This window comes from Natator depressus, chromosome 11, assembly GCF_965152275.1.
Source record: "Natator depressus isolate rNatDep1 chromosome 11, rNatDep2.hap1, whole genome shotgun sequence".
Lineage (NCBI taxonomy): Eukaryota > Metazoa > Chordata > Testudines > Cheloniidae > Natator > Natator depressus.
In genome coordinates this window covers 35773040-35793764 of record NC_134244.1, presented here as the reverse complement: position 1 = coordinate 35793764, position 20725 = coordinate 35773040, and the positions used below count along the sequence as shown (strand labels likewise).

Sequence of the window (20725 nt, the reverse complement as noted above, 5' to 3'; positions counted from 1 at the left end):
AAAAACCAGAACATTCCTTATAGAGAAAATACAGTTATTCATGTCCTCTCTTGATGCATGCCCTAGATACTTTAGTACCCCAATGGCTTCGGTTAAAATCTTAAACAAAAACCTAACGAGTACCTAGGAATCCAAAACCACACAAAGTTTTATGAGACCCTTCACAAGTTTGAGTCATCTGTGATGTGATATACGGAAAAAATCAGTGTTTCATGCTGCTTTTTCATAAGATTCTTCAATCTTAGACTGGAGAAACATATAACTATGTGACTGGAAGGCAGACACCATTCTCCTCTTTTTTACCATACCGTTATCTATTTTATCTATCTGGTTATTAGGCTATTTACTGAAGTTATTTACTATCAGGGGAACTTAGGTAGTTGCTCCAGACATTTAGTACTTGAAGATGTTGGGAGAGCTTTCATTCTGTGTTGGAGTTGTCCCCCTGAACCACTTAGTTATATTGGCCAGGTTCAGGATGGCAAACTTTCCCTTATGCACGTGGTATCCTATGATCAGTAGAACTCACTGAGGTCTGTCTCCATACACTTAGCCTTTTTCAGATTCCTTCACTTTGAAATCTGCCTCAAACACATCTAGTACTTAAGCTTTGACCTCTTTTTAGACCCCTTGAAAATGTATGTTCATTTAATTGGCATCCCTCAAGAAAGAAATCCACCTTTACTACTATCTTATCAATTTCCTGGTTATATTTTTGCTTCTTTCTGGGGACCTACAGGAACAAAGCAAGGGTCAACAAAGTCTTTTACAGAATCAAGATACCTGCAAGCTTTCTTCCTGTCAGTCTGGGACCACGAAGAGAAGACTTCCTTAGAGACCTATCCCAATCTAATCAGCTACTTTTCCAAGGGTTTTTGTCCAAGCAAGCATCATGAGCAGACAGACTCTTACAGAGCCTGACTGAATCAAAAGAAAGAACGAGGAGTACTTGTGGCACCTTAGAGACTAACAAATTTATTTGAGCATAAGCTGAATTACTAAATCAAAGTAATTATAGATGGATGTCTGCAGGAATGGGGATCACATAGCCCAAGTGCTCACATAGCCCAAGTGCTGTGCTTGTCACAGCAAGCTTATCAGAACATAAACTGGTCCCTCTTTAGGCACCATCAGCAACCATTGCTATGGAACAGCCAGTGATGATAAAGTGCTAACTAGAGATCAGGAATTAGCATCTCAAGTCAGAGGTTTGTGTGAATTTTTACTAGTATTTACTGTTTGTTTCAGTAGCATCGGGGGCCCCATTGTACAAGGAACTCTATGCACTAAGGGCCTGTCTACATGCACATTTAGTTTATAGCAAAGCGGGGTGTAAATCTCAATCACACTAGCATTCCGCACACTAAGCATCTCTGTGGATCCTGCTGCCACGCACTAGTAGTTCCCAAGTGCTCTTTAGTCTATTCCCATTTCAAAGTGGGGTAGATCAAAGCGCACTATGTGACTTTTAGTGTGAGGCAGCAGGGTCCATATAGATACATAATGCACAGCAGACTAGTGAGGGGTAGATTTTCACGCCAGCTTGCCATGAACTAAGTGTTCAGGTAGACAAGCCTTAAGAGATGGTCCCTGCTCCAAAGAGCTTACAATCTTAATAGATAAGATGGGTAAAGTGTGGGGAAAACAACTGTAGCATACAAGCAGAGTGAACAGAACTCTGCAAATAGTTAGTTCTTGTATTATTAGCAGAGTTTTTGTTTGTTTATATTTATTTAATATATATTTAATGTATTATAAAGCAAATGTTGGTCAGGAGGGAAGGCAAGAGGGGATACACTAATAAGAACAAAGGAAGAGAACATTAAGGAAGGGGAGGTAAGTGGGTTGGGGGAAGAGAAGAATGAGACTGACGAGAAGTAACTGGGAGAGGGAGGACACAAACAAAGCGCCAGTCAGCAAAGGGAAAAGAATATCCAGAATAAAACAGTGAAAACTGTAGAAAAAAAAGTCTGATATCGCCACTGTCCAAAGGTACCTGCAGAAACTGCTTCTGTAGCTTGTCTGCTGGCTGGCTTAAGTCTTTGGCCCCACTGCTGGCTCAGGCTAAGGAGTTCCTCCCTTCCTCAAGCCTACATGATGGGGGAGAGATGTGACTGCATGGGGCCTAGTGCCCCTGGGGTTGTGAGTCTTCTCTACACAGGTCTGGGTCCAAAATGGGTTTGGGAACTGAGGAAGTCCTGACTGTGAATCATCTTATTCCTGTTTCCTCAATGTGGATTCTGTTCTGGGCAGATGCCCAATGGTTACTAATTCAGGCAGTGTATTTGCTGGGGACCCTGAACATTCAGGATGACACACACATCCTTTCAGTGTAGTGGAGACTCAGACATAGTATTATGGAGGCGGATATTGTAGAGGTGGCACCTTGACAATATAGATCCATTTGTCTGTAATGCAACTGAACACTGAAGAAACAAAGTATTTATTTTGCTATTAGGATGGTCCCAACCCCATTTTTGCCCTGTGATACTCTGTGTTTGACAATATTTCTCTGTCTGTATGATCTTTCATTTATTCAGATTGAATCTCATTTATAATTTCCTGCCCACACTTCCAAACTCTTAAAGTTTCTTTCTTTGTCGTGACTGGGGTTCATAAAATTTAATTAACATGCTTTCACATCTTCTTGCAGATCATTAATGAGGAAATTAAATAAGATCTGACCTAACATCAATCCCCGTAACACCCCTCTTAATACCACCTTTTCAGATTTCATACATTTCTATTTGGTATTTTCCTTTTGTTTACTACTCTTCAGCCAGTTTTCAAACTTTGTGACACTGTTCATATACAACCCCATTTTAATTAATTTTTCAATTAAGATTTCATGAGACAGTGTCAAATATTTCACTAAAATAAAAATGTCTTATACTTGTTACATTCCCTACATCAATTAATTTGGTAAATCCCGTCAAAAAAGCAAATGGTTGTCTGGTGTGACTTGTTAAATAAATACAAATAATAATAAACTTCTAATTCACATATAGCAGTGTCAATTATATATTACTTTTATTGATTATTATTCCATTATTATTGTGTGATTTCCAAAGCAGTTTTGCAAACCAAAATGGGTTCGCTAATTCAAATGAATTCATATAAATACTTTATATGAATTAGTGAAACCACTTTGCATTTTGATATTAACTATTGATGAGTGATTTGTTAAATGATTGGGGGCATGGATCAGATTAGCAAGCAAAGTCACCCATTGTTAATCCATATTTAAATGCAATCTCAGACCAATACAAAATTTCATCACGCAAGGCAAAATAATGAAGTCATATGAGAAAACTGTTTAAACTGCACAGTATATAATGGCATTCCTATGTTGCAAAAAATTAGATCCTTTTAGAGAGCTTCTTGGTTTAATAGAGTTGCCGAGAAAACAAACTGCAGTGATGATGTGCAATTTGAGGGAGGAATCATATGCTGGTGATAATAAGCAGTGCTACGTATTCATGCAATTTCTTCTGCCCCCTAGAAGAAATGAACTATTTTGTACCACACTATTGTAGAAGAGGGATTTCTCTGAACTTGTTAGATTTTTGCAATTACAACCAGGAATGAAAAAAGGCTACTTGACAATGTTTTCTCCCTTATTATGTTCCTAGTTTAAGAAGCTGCATGCTCTTCTGATACAGTATACCTAACATTATAATTGAAGCATTTTAAAATGCTTGAGTGGTTAAGTGTCATGGCATATGATGCACCCATAATGTCTAGCATAAATTTAGGCATTAAAACCAGAGTGAAAATCTTTTTGCCACATCTTACTGACATCAGTTTTTGTGCTCATAGACTGGAATAGAAATCTTTATTTCTTTTGTCCCGCTTCTGAAAATTTTGGAGCTGCTTACTAGAAATTAGTAGTGTATTATACATTAATGTTCTTAGTCCTAAACACATCTGAGCATATTTAGTGCAGCTTGGCATATACTTGGAAAAGACTATCACTGAAGAAAATGTGCTCACCACAATTGAATTTACCAGGCTAGCAGGAAGAAAAGGGGTGGACCACAAGAGGCTGGTTCAGGTGGGACTCTGACCCGCTATGTACATCCAGGAGAGAGAGGGTATTTACACCCCCTTCCCTCCAGACAGAAGCCTGTTTCACCTGATCTCTTGCATCTTGTCTTTATTCCTGCACGACTAGGACAAAGCCCCTTTTAGCAAACGGATGACTGATACAGCACCAACACTGTCAGATATTTAGAAATAAACTGAGTATGGATGTGGTGCATGGAATCCAAATAATGAGCTGCTTAAATATTATGATGACAGGAGCCATGTAAGTACCCATATATAATATAATGACCAAGATTTTCAAGAATGGCTGCTTAAAAGTAGTCTCCTACTTTCGTATTTAGGCATCTAATTAAGTCGCCTGATTATAAGGAGTTCTGACCATACAAGATGCTCAGTATGTTTGAAACTCTGGCCACTTGTTTCAAGGGGAATTGACTTCAAAGGGAGCAGCATTAGATGAAAGCTGAGCATATTTGAAAATCATACCATAGGTGCCTAAAGTTAAGCTTCTCAATTCTTATTCAAGCATCACCTATACTATGATTTTTAAAAATGGTCAGCATTGGTCTAATTCTGCTACCACTGAAGTAAATTTCCATTGAAAAGAATGATAACTCATTGACTTCAACACAAGCAGAGTTAGGTCAATGCTGAGCTACTCTGAAAGTTTTTCCTTTCTTCAGCACAGTTTTGAAAATTCTGGCTATGGATTTTATGTGGACAGTACCTGCTAATTCTAATTTGTAGTGTTCTATAGCTGTGTCCCATAACAGGCTGCCTACAAAGAGGCTATATAGATTTGCATGATAATTAAAAAAGGAAAACAGTCCAAGTCAGCAAGGACTTTTACTCACTGATTAATGTGTATAAAAGGAAACTAAAGTATAGCCAGAAATCAAGCAAAAAAACTGCTTGCTTGAGGTTCTATTATCTTGGTGAGAAGCTCTGCTTTCTTAAAGGCCAATGAAATGGGGCATGTCCCCACCCCAATCAGGAGAAGGCGAATGAGCTCCTCTGGGCGCAATCCCTACCAAATAGACTCACCTGTAGAGCCTGCTCCTGTTGGAGGAAGCAAACTTTAAAAGGAGAGCTGGTCACAGGAAGGGGCACTAACTAGGAGGAAAGCTGTTGTCCCTCATAAGGAGTGGACTCTTGTTACAGAATAACTGAGAGGGGAAAAGCTAACAAGACTCCACTGCCCAAAGGTTTACCAAAACCATAAAAGGCCTTTGAAAGGGAGAAAGAGCTTTGAAGCTGTCTGAGTGTGACCCCCTGCCCACCACAGCACCTAACCCTGGTAGTTTTTATACTGTGAAAGGAAAATTTCAGATTTCAGCTATATTAGATAACATTTTGTACTGTAAGCCCTAAGCCTAGCTAACAAATATTTTCTCAATTACTCTAGCCGTATATATAATTTAGTCAATTTATATTGTACCCTTTTCTCTCTATTTTCTGTACTTGGCAATAAAATCTGTGCTTTATTGAAGATAACTGGAATTGGATGTGGAGATCACTGAATGGGGATAATCACTGACACACAACTCAGCCAGAGATAGATATATTTTTTTGTCATATGTTAAACTCCAAAAAATGTGTTTGTGGTTCTGTTCACCACAAAAAGGAAATACTCCCTTACCTAAACAGCTTCCAGTCTAGTAGAAAGATAGGTCTAAGAGAGATGCACTTAGAAAATCAGGGAAAGGAATAGCATTGTGTGTCCCCCTGGGGAGTATTGTTTGGTTTTGCTTTTTAACTCACTTTTTGGGGGCAATGTAGCAAAAGTGTGTCTTTAGAAGGGATCTGAATAAGGAGAAGGTGATGGGATGGCATACTGGGGAAGGAATTGCATGTACAGCAGCTGGCTTTGAAAAAAGCATGAACATTGGAACGGAAGTAGACAAATGAGACATCAAGGCTGGTGTCCTTGGCTGCTGAACAGTAATCTCAGAGTGAGCTAAGTGAGGAAGTGGTTAATGGCGCAAGGACCACAGAAGTTACAATCTCTCAGGTAAAACAGTGCTACAAGGAAACTGGTGAAAGCAAGAATGGGCATAGTGTGAGAAAAGTAATGGGAAGTGTGGAAAGCTTTGTTACATCAGCAAACTAAAGTCTGGCTCCCAGTTGTCTGACTGTAGCATTTGGGCAAATACCAAATAGCTGGAAAAATGCTATTCAGCCAAAGCTGAATTAGAAGCTGAATTGTGCTTAAACATTAAATAATACATTTTCGTGTGTTTTACTTGACTACTTATTGCAGCAGAATGCTAGTAATAAAAACAGTATTTAGTCAACCTCACAATCTCATTCACCAGAATGTATTACATTGTTAATACCTTGCTGTTGTGACCATAATAAAATAGGCCTGATTCAGATTTCAATCACACTATTATAAAACCTGGGTACATTTTGTGAAGTAAATGGCATTATAACAGTGTAAAACTGAAGTGAGATCAGAATCTGGCCATCTTTGCTAATTATTCAAACTTTCTTTACTGGACCCCTATATTTAAAAGCATATTTTTCTCATTTTACTGTTTTAATACAAATTGCAGGAGTGGATAATGACACAAATAGCCCCCCTAGAAGCTCCTGAAACCACTTAAACCTATATTCTTTCAGGGTTTCTGAATTCACTCCTGATTAGGACTGTCTGATACAGTGGAGGAGGGTAGAGTGAGAGTGAGAGGGAGTGGGTGAAGAGGTAACTAATATTGGGGTGTTAGATGGGATAGGAATTACATTCAGAGGATAACTTAACAGGGGAAATGGGAAGTGGATGGAGATGGTAGGGAAAGATGAAGGAAGATGAACTTCCTCAAAACCTTTCATCAACCTGGGCTGCAGCCCCATCAGAAATGGCTGTGAGGAAAAGTGGAGAAGCAATGGTCCAGCTGACCATGCTGCAGATACAGTAGGAAGGAAGCTGAACATCCTTTTATTTGGCTTCTGATAGGATTTTGAAAAAATATTTGTCCAAGGCCAAATATCAGAATTTACCTTGTATGCAGCCAAATACCTATACCAGGAGTGGCCAAACTTACTGACCTTCTGAGTTGCATACAATAATTTTCAGAAGTTTGAGAGCCGCAAGACATGCACAACCTGCCTTGTGGGGCAGTGCCTGCTGGGGTGCGGGACTTCTGCCCCAATGCCCCCCCACTGGACCAAAGCCCTTAGAACCTCCACTCTGCAGGGCAGAAGCCCCTTGTCCCACCACAGGGCAGAAGCCCCGAGCTTCCCAGTCTTGTTGGGGGGTGGCGGCTCCAGGAGCCACACTTTAACTGTAAAAGAGCTGCATGCGGCTCACAAGCCACAGTTTGGCCACGCCTGATCTATACTCAAAGCTACATTTCAGTTCATCTCTACTTCACAGCCTGTCAGCGTTCTCAGTCCTCACACTTAACTCCAATGAGTTGCACTACTGCAAGTGTGGGCCAATGACTATGCCATGAATCTTGACTACTGGAATACAGAAGCATCCCTCTCTGTGCTGCTTTGCAGCAAATCTTGGTTGCAGAGCTGGAGAGTGCTTTTAGCTTCCATGACAGGTCGACCTTTCCTTTGAATACACCTGATGCTTTGGAGCCAACATCCATGGCCTTCTGGAGCTCACATGGCTCAAAAGCCCATGAATATTTTCAGCTGGATCTGTCTTCAAGTATCTGCCTTAACTCTGAATTACCATGCGTGTGCCAGCTTGGATTACAGTAGTTACATTTCATGAATCTCTTTCTTTTTGGAGTTTTATTTTTATTTTGCCTATTTATAAAAAAGGTAAAAAATAATTTTAAAAGTAAGTGTAAAGACAAGAATGTCAATCCTAAAGAGGCTACTTGATTATTGTAACAAAGACATGCCAAGGCTTTTGCTGGAGGAAGTAACTGTATAGTTTTGCTCTATCTAAAATTGTCCCAATATGTACAAATATATATATATATACACACATATTCAGTTAAAAATTCTTGTGAAAAACAGTTACAACATGTTTAATAAAATAAGAGTCTACAACAAACTTATAAAAACTTCATCCACCATTGAAATGTGGCCAGCTCTTACAGGAACCGTTTAATAAATAGTTCATGACAAACCTATACAGTCGTTTAGGATAAGAAGTGTGTGAAGAGGTGTCTTCGCTAAAGGAGGCTATATTAATTACCCAGTTTGGAATTTGCCCAGAACGCCATGGTTTAGAGAGAACTTATCTTGCTTCCAATATTCTAAAGCCTGTGTTATGCAATATAACCTGCCATATGTTCATTATTTTACTCACTTAGATGTTGAGTTATAAAGAATCCTATGATGACAAATTTCTATGTTTATGTTTCTGCGAGCCACACAGTTTTGTGGATATTTTATTTAAGTTTTAACTATTCAAGTAACAATGTATCCCTAATGAAAAATCTATAAACAAATTTAAATCCAAATTATATTTTTGTAATTAGTTTTGTTTAATGGTGATGCCAGTGAATCTAAAATGTTAATAGCACTGGCTAGCTCAAGACCTTGAGGAATAGACCAGTAAGTGCTATTCATGGATTTCCACACATTTATTTGCAGAGATGTATCTCATTCCTGACTTGCAACACTCTTGCTATTACCAGAGATCGATAGTTCTTCTGAATTCTGCCAAAGGTGTTTTTTTTGCTTTGTGTGGGGCTACAGCTGGAGGCCACAGAGCCCAGGACAAAAAATAGAAGCAAGAATGTCCTCTAAAACAGCAGCCTCACACCAATTCATTTGCTCCCATTCCTGCACCCCTGTGCGCTCAACCCCCTCACACTCACAAGGTGTTGTGTCTGCCACCTTGGTGTTTTTCTTCACCTTCATTTTTAATCTTTTCCTCTTCTTTCTAGGCTTATCCCCCCTTGTAGACCTCCTCTCCTGCTCACTCCTCTGTTCACTTTTTTCTTCTGCTTTCTCCTTCTCTCTGGGTACTTTGCTTCTTGTTTTCCTAGTCCCACCCCATAGCTGATCCACATATGTGAGGATGGCCATTAGTTCATGGTTCTGCATGCTGTTAGTTTGTGTTGAAGGTGCTGTGTGATGACTCTGTCACCTTTACCAGAATTCTCTATGTACTGGTTCCCCAAAGCAGCAGAAAAAGACAACCCTTGCTAGGCGTGCCGCTGCGTTAGTGAGGGTGACTGCTGCAGTCAGTCCTTTTCCTCAACCATCCGTCCCCCCCGCAACACCCCATAGCAGCAACTCCGGTTTTGTAAGCTGGACAGATGTCTATTATGGACTATGATGAGATAGCTAAACTTATTATTGCTTGTCATTTTGAACAGAATCTTAAACCCATGGTCTCCGCATCTGCGAGCCTAGTGTACTATTTAGCCCAGAGCAAGTTGTCTAATTATAAGCCCTTGAAAATAAAGGAATAGAATGGAAACAATGAGGACGTACGGTCATTTTATAAAATCTCTTTGCTAGTCTTGTACTTATGCCAACAATAATCAAAGACATATCTGTGTGCCAATGTTTTAGTGGACTGAAAAAGCTCAGTTGTCAGCTTTTTCTTAGGTTCCAGATGAAGACATAACACAAGTCCCGGTGCTCTAAGGGCAAAAACAGAGCCATGACAAATATCACAAAGTTGAGTATTTTTGTCACTTGTGCATGTCTCTGAGTAAGATATGAATGGTGTAGCACAGAATATAGCAATAATTAGCACTATTTTATTATCTATATTTGAGGTAGGTGACATATTATTTTAAATAATTAATTATAGATTCTATAAGGTTCTGCACCGAAACTTTTACTTTCACCAGTAACTTGTCTTCAGATGTCATAAAAGTCTTTGTAGATGCCTTCAGGCAATTTAGTTTAGCTTATTCAGATATTAAAAACATTTATGGCATGTCTTCAGCTCAAAGACATTTTACTTCACTTCTGAGAGGTTTCAAATATAAGTACTAGAAAAAAGGAATCACATATAAAAGAAATATAATGCATCCACTCAGCAGCAGAAGTAATCTAATATAAAAGCACTGTTAGAAATTAGTGAAAATTAATTTAAACTTATGTAAAACAGAATATACCTGGACAAAAATGTGTGGCTATATGTTTTGCTCAAGTCCTCCAGCCACCAGTTAATGGACGAAAGTGACTGAGAGAAAAGTGCAGTAGGGTATATCACGAAATGTCATGCTAAAATATACTCCAACATATTCTATGGCATTTTTTTGTATGATGGGATCTTATGATATAGTAGTCACCCAGAAATCAGGTTCTCTAACTCCATGGACTGGGATGTATACATGAGCAATAGCATGTCTTGAACCTGGGCTTCCAGGCAGTGCTCAGCCCATGGCTGACACCTGGCAGCTCACTGGAACCTTGGGAGAAGGGGGCTAGCAGAGCGTTAGCTCACCAAGAGCTCAGTTGAGAAAGTTCCTGATTGGGGGAGATGTCCGGCCCCGCTGGCTGGCCCAGATGTACTAAAGCCAGAACGAGGCACAGGAAGGTGTCTGAACTGCCCCATGAACCCTGTCACCTGTTTTTTGCCTCCCAACCTGTTCCTGCCTCTTTATCCCAGATCCCCATCTGATCCTGGTTCCCTCTTTCCTGCTTTGCTCCAGGTCCATGTTCCTACATTCTGCTGACTCCCAGCACTGGCTTCGACCCAGGGCTTGACCACTGGTTCATCCCCTGTCTCTGACTCCAATCTGACTTTAACCCTTGACTTGACTCCTGACTCTGCCTTCAGCTTTGACACCTGGCTTTGGATCCTGGCATTTGAATCTAACCATGACTGCCAATGCCCTACTTAGTCCTTACAGTATGTTATAAACATTTAACATCCCTCTTACCCAGAAGCTGCTGCAACATGGTACCTGTTATCTGTGAAAGAACAGATTTTCAGGGAAGTGTGTTGCCACCTTATTATTACTTGGTCCAAATCCTACAGGTTTTTTTTTTTAAATATCCCTCTTTAAATGCACTTTTTGCATGGAGGACATTTGAACTTATTTTAATTTTCTAAATGTCTAAAATTCTCCATCTCTCTTTGAATTCTGACTGCTACTGTTCACATTCCAGCAACTGAATTGCATCTTAGGTGAACGGTAGTAACTAAGCTTAAGTGCAGTGAGATTTACATAAAAATTCCAGATTCATCTAGTAAACAGGGAAGGCTAGATTCATACTTGTGCTGGCACTAGGAATAGAGAGGAAGCAGTTTGAACCTCCCCTATTCAGGGGCAGCTGAGGACTGGGGTAGCTCCCAGTAATGCCACAGAATTGCTGGGGTGCAGGACTGCCTTGATCATGCCTCTAGATAAATTAGAGGATTGGGCCAAAAGAAATCTGATGAAGTTCAACGAGGACAAGTGCAGAGTCCTGCACTTAGGACGGAAGAATCCCATGCACAGACTAGGGACGGAATGGCTAGGCAGCAGTTCTGCAGAAAAGGACCTAGGGGTTACTGTGGACGAGAAGCTGAATATGAGTCAACAGTGTGCCATTGTTGCCAAGAAGGCCAATGGCATTTTGGGATGTATAAGTAGGGGCGTTGCCAGCAGATCGAGGGACGTGGCCGTTCCCCTCTATTCGACATTGGTGAGGCTTCATCTGGAGTACTGTGTCCAGTTTTGGGCCCCACACTACAAGAAGGATGTGGAGAAATTGGAAAACGTCCAGCAGAGGGCAACAAAAATTATTAGGGGACTGAAACACATGACTTATGAGGAGAGGCTGAGGGAACTGGGATTGTTTACTCTGCGGAAGAGAAGAATGAGGGGGGATTTGATAGCTGCTTTCAACTAGCTGAAAGGGTGTTCCAAAGAGGACGGATCTAGACTGTTCTCAGTGGTAGCAGATGACAGAAGGAGGAGTAATGGTCTCAAGTTGCAGTGGCGGAGGTTTAGGTTGGATATTAGGAAAAACTTTTTCACTAGGAGGGGGTGAAACACTGGAATGCGTTACCTAGGGAGGTGGTGGAATCTCCTTCCTTAGACGTTTTTAAGGTCAGACTTGACAAAGCCCTGGCTGGGATGATTTAGTTGGGGATTGGTCCTGCTTTGAGCAGGGGGTTGGACTAGATGACCTCCTGAGGTCCCTTCCAACCCTGATATTCTAAGATTCTTCCTGTCCCCAGTCTTCCCTCTCCTTATCCTGAAATGCTGCATGTTCCAGGACTCCTGCAAACTCTATGCAGAGCTGGTGGAGCTAGGTCTGTCCCTGGAAAAGAGGTTCCTGCAGCTGGAGTATTTCCAGAGGTGAAGGAGATTATATTTGTCCAACAGCCTCTTTGTACCAGCTGGACTAACGTAGGGCAAATGATGCCTTGGGCTTAGAGTGTTTCGCAAAATAATTAAAGAACATATTTCAGAGTAGCAGCCGTGTTAGTCTGTATCCGCAAAAAGAAAAGGAGTACTTGTGGTAGCTCACGAAAGCTTATGCTCAAATAAATTTGTTAGTCTCTAACGTGCCACAAGTACTCCTTTTCTTTTTAAAGAACATAGTGTAACATTGATTTAAAAACACCTGTGGTACCCATATTACAGCATTAGCTATCAACAATGCAGCTGCATTGCTTCTACGTCACTAGTGGGGAGAGGGCTCAGGAAATTTTGCCACCTTGTCATAAAAACTTTTTCAGAGCATGTTTTTATGATATGGTGGTGAAAATGCTTGAGCCCTGTGTACGCTAACCTAACACTGTTGTTACCACTGGTTTAGCTTTGTCCTGGGTGGTAGTTGCTATAATATGGGGTACACATTTTTCCCAATGTAGACAAGGCACTATAAGCATAATATTAACAATGACAGTGTTTTAAAATGAAAACAACCTAACCAAATAAACAAACAGAAGTGAACAGTGTTCCAATAACGATCCTAAGAAGAATCATGCCTTTTAAGACCAATTGTAAGGCAAAGGCGCGTAGGTCAACAGACTCAAGTGACAAGTGCTCAAACCTGTAAGGTGTGGAAGAAAAGTGTTGCTCAGCCAACAGGGCCCAGGAGAGTCTCAAACAGCTATCTGGGCAAATGTGGCAGCTCAGTTTTCAGTCTCTAGAGAAAGCCTGTTAAAGTAATTTTCAGCTTCCCCTTTTAATTAGAAATAAGGTGTGGATTTGACTACAGGATCCTTATTATTGCTGAGTATATTAATATGAAGCAGGTGTCTTGGTCAGGCTGTTTCAGGAAGATATCAGCAAAGGCCACATCCTTGTATTCCAGCATGAAAAAATCTTAAAAGAATAAAAGTTTCAGCATCGCTGCATGTTACTGGGTTGCTTGCTGAATTCACAGTCTGCCTTAACCATTTTCGCCCTGTATCAATGTCTTCTGCCCTCTCCAGAATTTCTGTGACTCCACTGTTACTTTACCTTTCATGGTTCTCTAGCCTTTTCCTTGAGAAAAGTTCTCTCCATTTTTATATTCCTCTACCATCTGCTGTAGCTTATCAACAGGAGTCCCCGTTCTGTTTTTTGCATTATACCCGATGTAGTATTGATGGTATCTATTGTTTTGTTTCGCTATGCATTGTACCCACACCAAATGTGAGGAGTACTTGTGTTGGCATGACAGGAGCTTTTCCCACCTTGTTAGATGTGCGCCTTTTGTGGATGGACAGATAATTCAGTCTTTTGTCCTCTTTTCTAACACTAAAGTTCACTCAATTTTTAAAATAATATTTCACATTTATATGGTGTCTATTAAAATAAACAGAACAGTAAAAACTAAATATTTATAATAATTCTCTTTTTTCTCTGTTAAAAATAACTATTAAATCTTTAGCAAATAAGATCCTCAAGGTCTTTTTAAAATGAGTTAATGCTGCAGCAACTCCCAGATCAGAAGTTAGGAGCACCATTCTGCTCCTGGCTGGCCCTGATCAAAATTCCTATTTCCTCTCATCTAAAAGGCTTGGAGGTTTGGTTCACATGGTGGTATCAGTTTGGTAAAATATATGAGATGTAACTACTTGGGCATTTAAATTATCAGCATTTATTGTTATAGAAAGCATAAATTTGTATTTGCTGTTAAAACTAGGTGTGGTGTTAAATAACCAGGTGTGGTGGGTTTTTTCCTTCACTATTTTTCCTAACTTATTTGCATTTTTTTTGTAGGACATTCTTATGCAAGAGGCTAAACGTAATTAAATTTGCAGGATGAAAAGATGGCACAGGCATTGCTGGTACCACCAGGACCTGACAGCTTCTGCTATTTTACTAGAGAATCTCTCGCAGCTATTGAAAAGCGTGCCACAGAAGAAAAAGCTAAAAAACCCAAACAAGATCATACAGATGACGATGATGAAGATGGCCCAAAGCCAAATAGTGACTTGGAAGCAGGAAAGACACTGCCATTTATTTATGGTGACATACCTCCGGGAATGGTGTCCGAGCCCTTGGAGGACCTGGACCCATATTATATCAATAAAAAAGTGAGTGTTTATTAAGACTGCTGGTTGGATGCCTCTGTTGACAGTCGGGCAAAATTCTGTAGAGCAATTGAATGTTTTTTCCTGTTCTCTCTCTCCCTCTGCGAAAGTAAATGCATTATGTTATTTTCATTATAATATATCTGATCCTTTAATCTAATTGTACCTTTCAGTATTTAATACTGGGAGAAATTGCTGGAGAGTAATCGTCTACACAGAGTAGCATTATTCTATGAACTATTAATGATAGAGGTTAAGAGTTTAATCACTGTATTTTTAGAGCAATCAAGCCACAACACTATACTGAGAGGCTATTGGCCTGACTCCAATCTGATTTATGCCACTTTTATACTGCTGTAACCCCATAGGCTTTAACTGAGTTACACCTTATTGATACCAGGTAAGTGGCACAAAATTGGCCTGAAGATTGTTGAAAACAGATTCTGGGATGGAGAAGGTTGTAGGTAACAGGGTAGTGCCAGCCCATCTTGAACTGGCAGTTTGTGGTATTCATCATAGTAAAATTGGGATATGCAGGAGAGTTTTATGGCTTTGAAGGTTAGTTCAGGAAGGGTGTTCTATGCATAAGGGGCAGTGTGCAAAGGGTTCAAAGATGCTTGTGGTAGAAGTGGACAAGTAAGTGCATAAGGCTGTGGATATAAAGTAGCAGTTCCGTAGCACATAATGTATTTATATTTGAAAAAGAGTTTGTAACCCACAAGAAGCACACTCCAGCCCCCAACCAACTGCATAATCATATTGTCCTCACCCTGACCATACCCTTCTCCGACTCCTTCTTGTGTTGTCATCTCCTCCTATTATTTTCTCCATCTTCACCTAAGATCTGATTCTGCAACCCCTTACTCACTCAAGCCATCCCTTTAACTTCTATGCAGTTTACCTTATCTATAGCACCATACATTCTAGGATCTGGTAAATGAATATCCTGACCATCTCCGAAGGAGCCTGATAGCCCCACTTGACTCTGCTTGTGATAGCAAACACCACTCAGTAAAAGAGGGGACTGATTCAGCTGGCTAAAAATCTGGGAAAACTTCTGAATGTTGATTGTAAACAGCAAACAATAATTAAAGAATAGAATCAAAATACTGAATGGAGGAAACCTCCTATAGGGATCACGGTAAAGTTGAGTCTTGAGGAAGAATCTGAAAAAGAGTTTTGTGGCTTTGAAGACTAGTTTAGTAAGGGTGTTCCATGCATAAGGAACCATGTGCAACAGGTACAAAGATGTATGTGGGAGAAATGGACAAGTAAGCAAATAATCACCTTGGTGTGACCATGCTTTTTCACCTTTCCTTTGTTTTATTATATTCTCAAGCCGTGAAATATCAACTTTTTTCAGTGTCCTTTTTTTGTCTTAAATTTATTTTCAGGGTTTTCATTTTTATTTTTTCTCTTAAGCTCTCTCTTTCTAAAAGACATGTTTTGATCCAGACTGTCTGTTTTATCTTCAGCATTTGCTTTGTTTTCTTTCTCTGCTCTCCTTTCTTTTCTCTTTCCCATTCCCTCTTCATTCTGTTTCTCTTCACTATTGCCTCTGTCCTCTTCATTTCTCCCTCTCCCCCAAGTTGTCTCTTTCTCTTCTGCTGTCCCTCCTGCTTAGATTTTTTTTTTTGCACTCCCTTCCCATAAACCCTCTTCCCTGCTTTTCCACTTCCCCCACAGCTCTGTCCTTCTATGGTCTGACTGAAACTCTCCTTCACAAACAAGCCTTGCTGCTGCTCTAATGAACTTCTCTCCACAGGCTGGTACTCTGTTCTCTTATAATCCTACACATTGGCTTTTCTACACCTGACTCCTCTCTGCCCCATTACTGCTCCATCCAACATTTCCTTTCTGACCACATACCTGCAAGTAAGCAGAAGGATACAATGCAGCATCTGCTGCTTTCAGGGGAGATAAAAGCTGATGATTTAAAAAAAATCAGATTTTTTATTTAAATTTCATTTTTCTTTCTAAAATAAACCTATTTAAAATGAAATTTGAATGTATGACTATATTAAAGATAACATTTACTATAATCTATTAAAATCATTTGAATTAAATGAAATAGTGTTCAAGCAGCCTAAGTAAACTGCTGAAGTGAAAAAATGTATCATCCAAAAAATTTTGCCCAACTTGAGTGGTGGCCACTTTGTATACAGGAAATTTGCTGAGTTTGAAGCCAAGTACTGTGAAATTATATGAAACTTTAAAAACCCACAGACACACAATACTGTAAGACTTGTAAGGTAAACTTGCAAGAGTTGGCAGCAATGGATATAGGAAGGTGACTAATAGGCTGGGGATCAGTGGGCAGCTTCCCACTAAAAAAAATCAGAAGGCAGATAAAGAAGACACTACAAATGATCTAAATATCTAAAAAATACTTATGAATTTTAGGCCAATATGTTTTTATGGCAATCTGAGTTAAGATTTTTAAATGCTTGAAGTTGGCAAAACTGTAGATAGCTCACAGAGGTAAGATAAGTCCCCTTTTCCCTATATTGTACCATATTATAAGATGACTAGCAAAAAGAGAACTTTACAAAAATATGAGTATAGGAGACAAATTGTTGGTAGAGAACCTCTAGAGGAGGCTTCGGACTATATGTGACTCTACCAGCAGGGGCATCATACTAAATTGGTGTTTGGTGATTGTGGGAGGTCTGAACTTCACAGAACTGTAATAGAAGAAGGAAGTGAAAAAGTAAACAGCCCCTTATCTTGTTCATTTGGAAAAATCCCATGATACTAACATTGCTGGTCTACTGTAGTTAGAGTTGCTTCCCTTAGCAGCATTGTTGTTTTTTTTTTAAATTACAGCTCTATGTTCAATATTAAAAATTAACTTGAGTGGAAAGTAAAGTAGATTCCAATATGTGATTACAAAACCCATCACTTACTAATGAAGATGAAATAAATTGCACTTGTGTAGTTAATTAATGTGGAAAGAGAGTGCATAGCTAATATATTAGGGTCATTTAGGCAACTCAAAGAAATATAAGTGTAGGGCAGAGAACAACTTTTTTTTCTTTCCATTTTTGGATACCATAGCAGCAGCTTGGTTTTGTGCAGTATTTTCAATTAAAAGGTTTTTGCATTATGTTCATTTGACCCCTTGTCTGATTTCCTGTATTATTCTACAGCCAAAGTGTTTAAAAAAACCCACCCAATCTTATGCTAAAAGCTAGTAGTGGACATCCTCAACAAACCTAAAGCTAATTTCTGACCATCAGTGAACTCAAAATGTCACGTGGGGACAAGGAAGTTGGATACAAAGGTTTAAAACGACAAACTAGTCAGGGACTAGCTAACCCATTCGCAGTAAAGAGTAAACTTCAGACCCTGTTTACTGCAACTGGCATCTGTTCTTAAATGTCTAGCAACCTGATTCTTTGAACAAAAGAAGAATGGACATCATAAGTGACTAATGAGAATTACTCATCCCCCTTCCTGATGCTATCACTTATCCAGTTAGGAGAAAGTACTTTTAATCATAGAGGTTGTTGCAATCAGGAGAAAATTGTATATGAATTGGAATCTGGCAACTGACTCTGCTGCAGCAATGACCTTAAGATGGGCAGTATTTTCCCATCACAACTGACAGAAAGTCAATCCTGGGAGTGGGAGGCAATCTGTGTCAGCACGACTCCCTCCTAACAACAGACACATCCTGCGGGTGGTCTTTTACAGCCTGATTTCCCCACTATATGTACCAGACCAGTGACCTTGGGGAAAGGGCAGCTTCCTTAGCTTGGTTTCTCCCCACCAAAGTGGGGTCCAATTTACCTCCCGCCAGAGAGGAGACCTTGTGGGAGAGAGGAAGTTAGGGAGAGGGCAGCATCTCTAATCACATAAAGTACTAGTTTTTACAGAGTGCAAGCAACTTAGAAAGCAGCGATATTGTGATATTACAAAGCAGAGTCAAGGAATTTGACAAAGACTGAAAGGAACTGTAGTAATACCCTGAAGAAGTTTCAGGCAGGACCAAAGATCAAAGTGAATCCCAAACACATACACATTTGGAATAGAAATAACAAAAATCTAGAAGAGGACCACCTATAGGAATGGCACCATTTGGAAAACACTGACTGTGTGTCCTTTAAGCCAACATGTAAATGACAATAAATACACAAAACTGAGTGTTCACAGACAAAGTCAGTAAGGTAGCCATGCTATAACTGAGAACAGAGTTTGTCCTTTTGGATCTCTTTCATGGTCTCGGGCTGCTGGGACTGATGCCAGCTGGCATTTTTGTTATTCCCTTCATTTGCCTATGGACAGACTTATTCAGGAAATTCATATAATTGATACTACTGTTATTTAAAATCTAAACTCAAAATACAGTGATTTTCTAATTACATTTAAATTCTTTAGGGTCAGATTATCATACCTTTAGTCACAATGAATACAGTACTTTACCATTTGTGGAGGAAGATACTGCTAAGATACAGTCAGTATATCAGAATTTGCCCTTAGCATTTAGATGTTGTTCATGTTTGAGTGCAATATAATGTATTTGATTTTATTTGTAACCTTGATTTTACTTAAATACTTGATTTTATTGTTATAAATTGTCTTTATATGTCTGAAAATGTGTAATATAAATGAAATAAAAATACATGTTTATTTTAGTGATGAAAGGCCATATTCTGCTGCCATTAACACTGATGACAAAATTTCCCATTGATATTATATGCGTTGAATCCTGATCCCATTAAAATTTCTATAACACAAATTTTAGAACATTCGAAAATTAACAGTGGATAACTTAAATCAGCTGTTTCCTTAGAAATTCGGCATTTACTTGCCACAAGTGATGAACAGAATAGGACTTTCATTTCTAAAGGCTCAGTCCTACAAGGTGGACAGTTCCCTTGAGGACAGGGGAACAAAGTGCCAGAGTTGAAAATGCTATGTACACTGCACTTTCATTGTATATTCTTCTTTTCCAGACTTTCATAGTACTGAATAAAGGAAAGACAATTTTCCGATTCAGTGCCACATCTGCCTTGTACATTTTAACTCCTGTCAACCCTGTTAGAAAAATTGCTATTAAGATTTTGGTACATTCATATCCTTTTCAAGTGGTTAATTTCAAATGTGACTGTTTTAAAAAGTATCATTACTGAAATAACACTTTTCATTTAAATATACAAATAAATGCCCTTGTATCTGTACATACATTCATTGAACATACTCCAATCACTCTTAAAAAGCATCAGTGTCACAACTGCAGTACGCAGCTCATCCCAAACCACAGAATTCCACACTGAATTACCCACTACTGTCAGATTTTAAATATTTGGTTTTAGATACAACTTTAAGCCTTTCTCCTCCAATGAGCTCTATGTGGGAAGACTCCTGCATCCATGCAGAGTCCCAATGACTTCATTAATAAGAAATAACTGAGTCTGATCCTGTTACTCATGCAAATAGTCCCATTAAGTCTGATGACACTAATTAACTTTAGAGGACTACTTACATAAGTAAAGAGCTATTTGTATGGGCACATTGGTATTGTTTTCTTCATTAGGTGGAAGGTGCCCCAAAAGTGATCAGAATCAGAGTAAAGGAAGATATTTTCATATATTAGAGTAACAACTTAGGCTCTACACATCCTCCTGCATCATGATCTGCTAGCTTTGACCCCTGGGCCTGTGTCGAGTCCCATCGGCTCCACACACACATAAGGCTCAACATTAATGTATCTTAATGCAGAACTGCGGCTTTAAACAATAAACTAAAGGCAAGGTTCATGTTTGCAGCTGCAGTATGTTTATAGTACCTGACATCAGCCATTGCTCATTTACACTGTCAGAAAATAGTCAGCATTAGATAATGGAATGGCAATATACGAGTAAAGCATGCACACTTACAACCCAATTTTACAAATGTCTCAGATCACTCAGAGCCTTGTAATATTAGGGGAGTGTAAAATAACCATAGTCCATAGAGTATTATAAATTCTTTTTTATGACTGCAAATTCACTTTAATCCAATTAAGAAAGTGCAATCCACTGAAATATTAAGTAGTATATTTATGTAATTAAAATTCATGCTCCAGTCCTGCAATGAGCTTCCATGCAACCCTATTGATATCAGAAACTTCAACTGAGCAACAGTGCAAATGTTGAAGAAAACACAACCAATGTACATGCAAGTAGCTAGGTTCATGTGAGTCCTAACTCATGTGAGTAGACCTCATCAGTAATCCTACTGGTTTTAGATGGGACTAACCAAGTGAGTAAATTGTAGGCCGAGATCCATTTTTTTTGTTAT

General features: G+C 39.3%; 1 protein-coding gene across 4 annotated transcripts in view; it reads left to right on the top strand.

Annotated features, from left to right (window-relative positions):
* The window catches only part of LOC141995926 (sodium channel protein type 2 subunit alpha-like), a 111509-nt gene that overhangs the window by 6468 nt on the left and 84316 nt on the right, over window positions 1-20725 (top strand). For all 4 annotated transcript variants that reach the window (XM_074967457.1, XM_074967460.1, XM_074967458.1 and 1 more), the window contains exons 2-3: window positions 14127-14443; window positions 19399-19519. In XM_074967457.1, the coding sequence (XP_074823558.1) occupies window positions 14177-14443; window positions 19399-19519 (388 nt within the window). In that variant the 5' untranslated portion in view covers window positions 14127-14176. The remainder of the gene's footprint in view (window positions 1-14126; window positions 14444-19398; window positions 19520-20725) is intronic.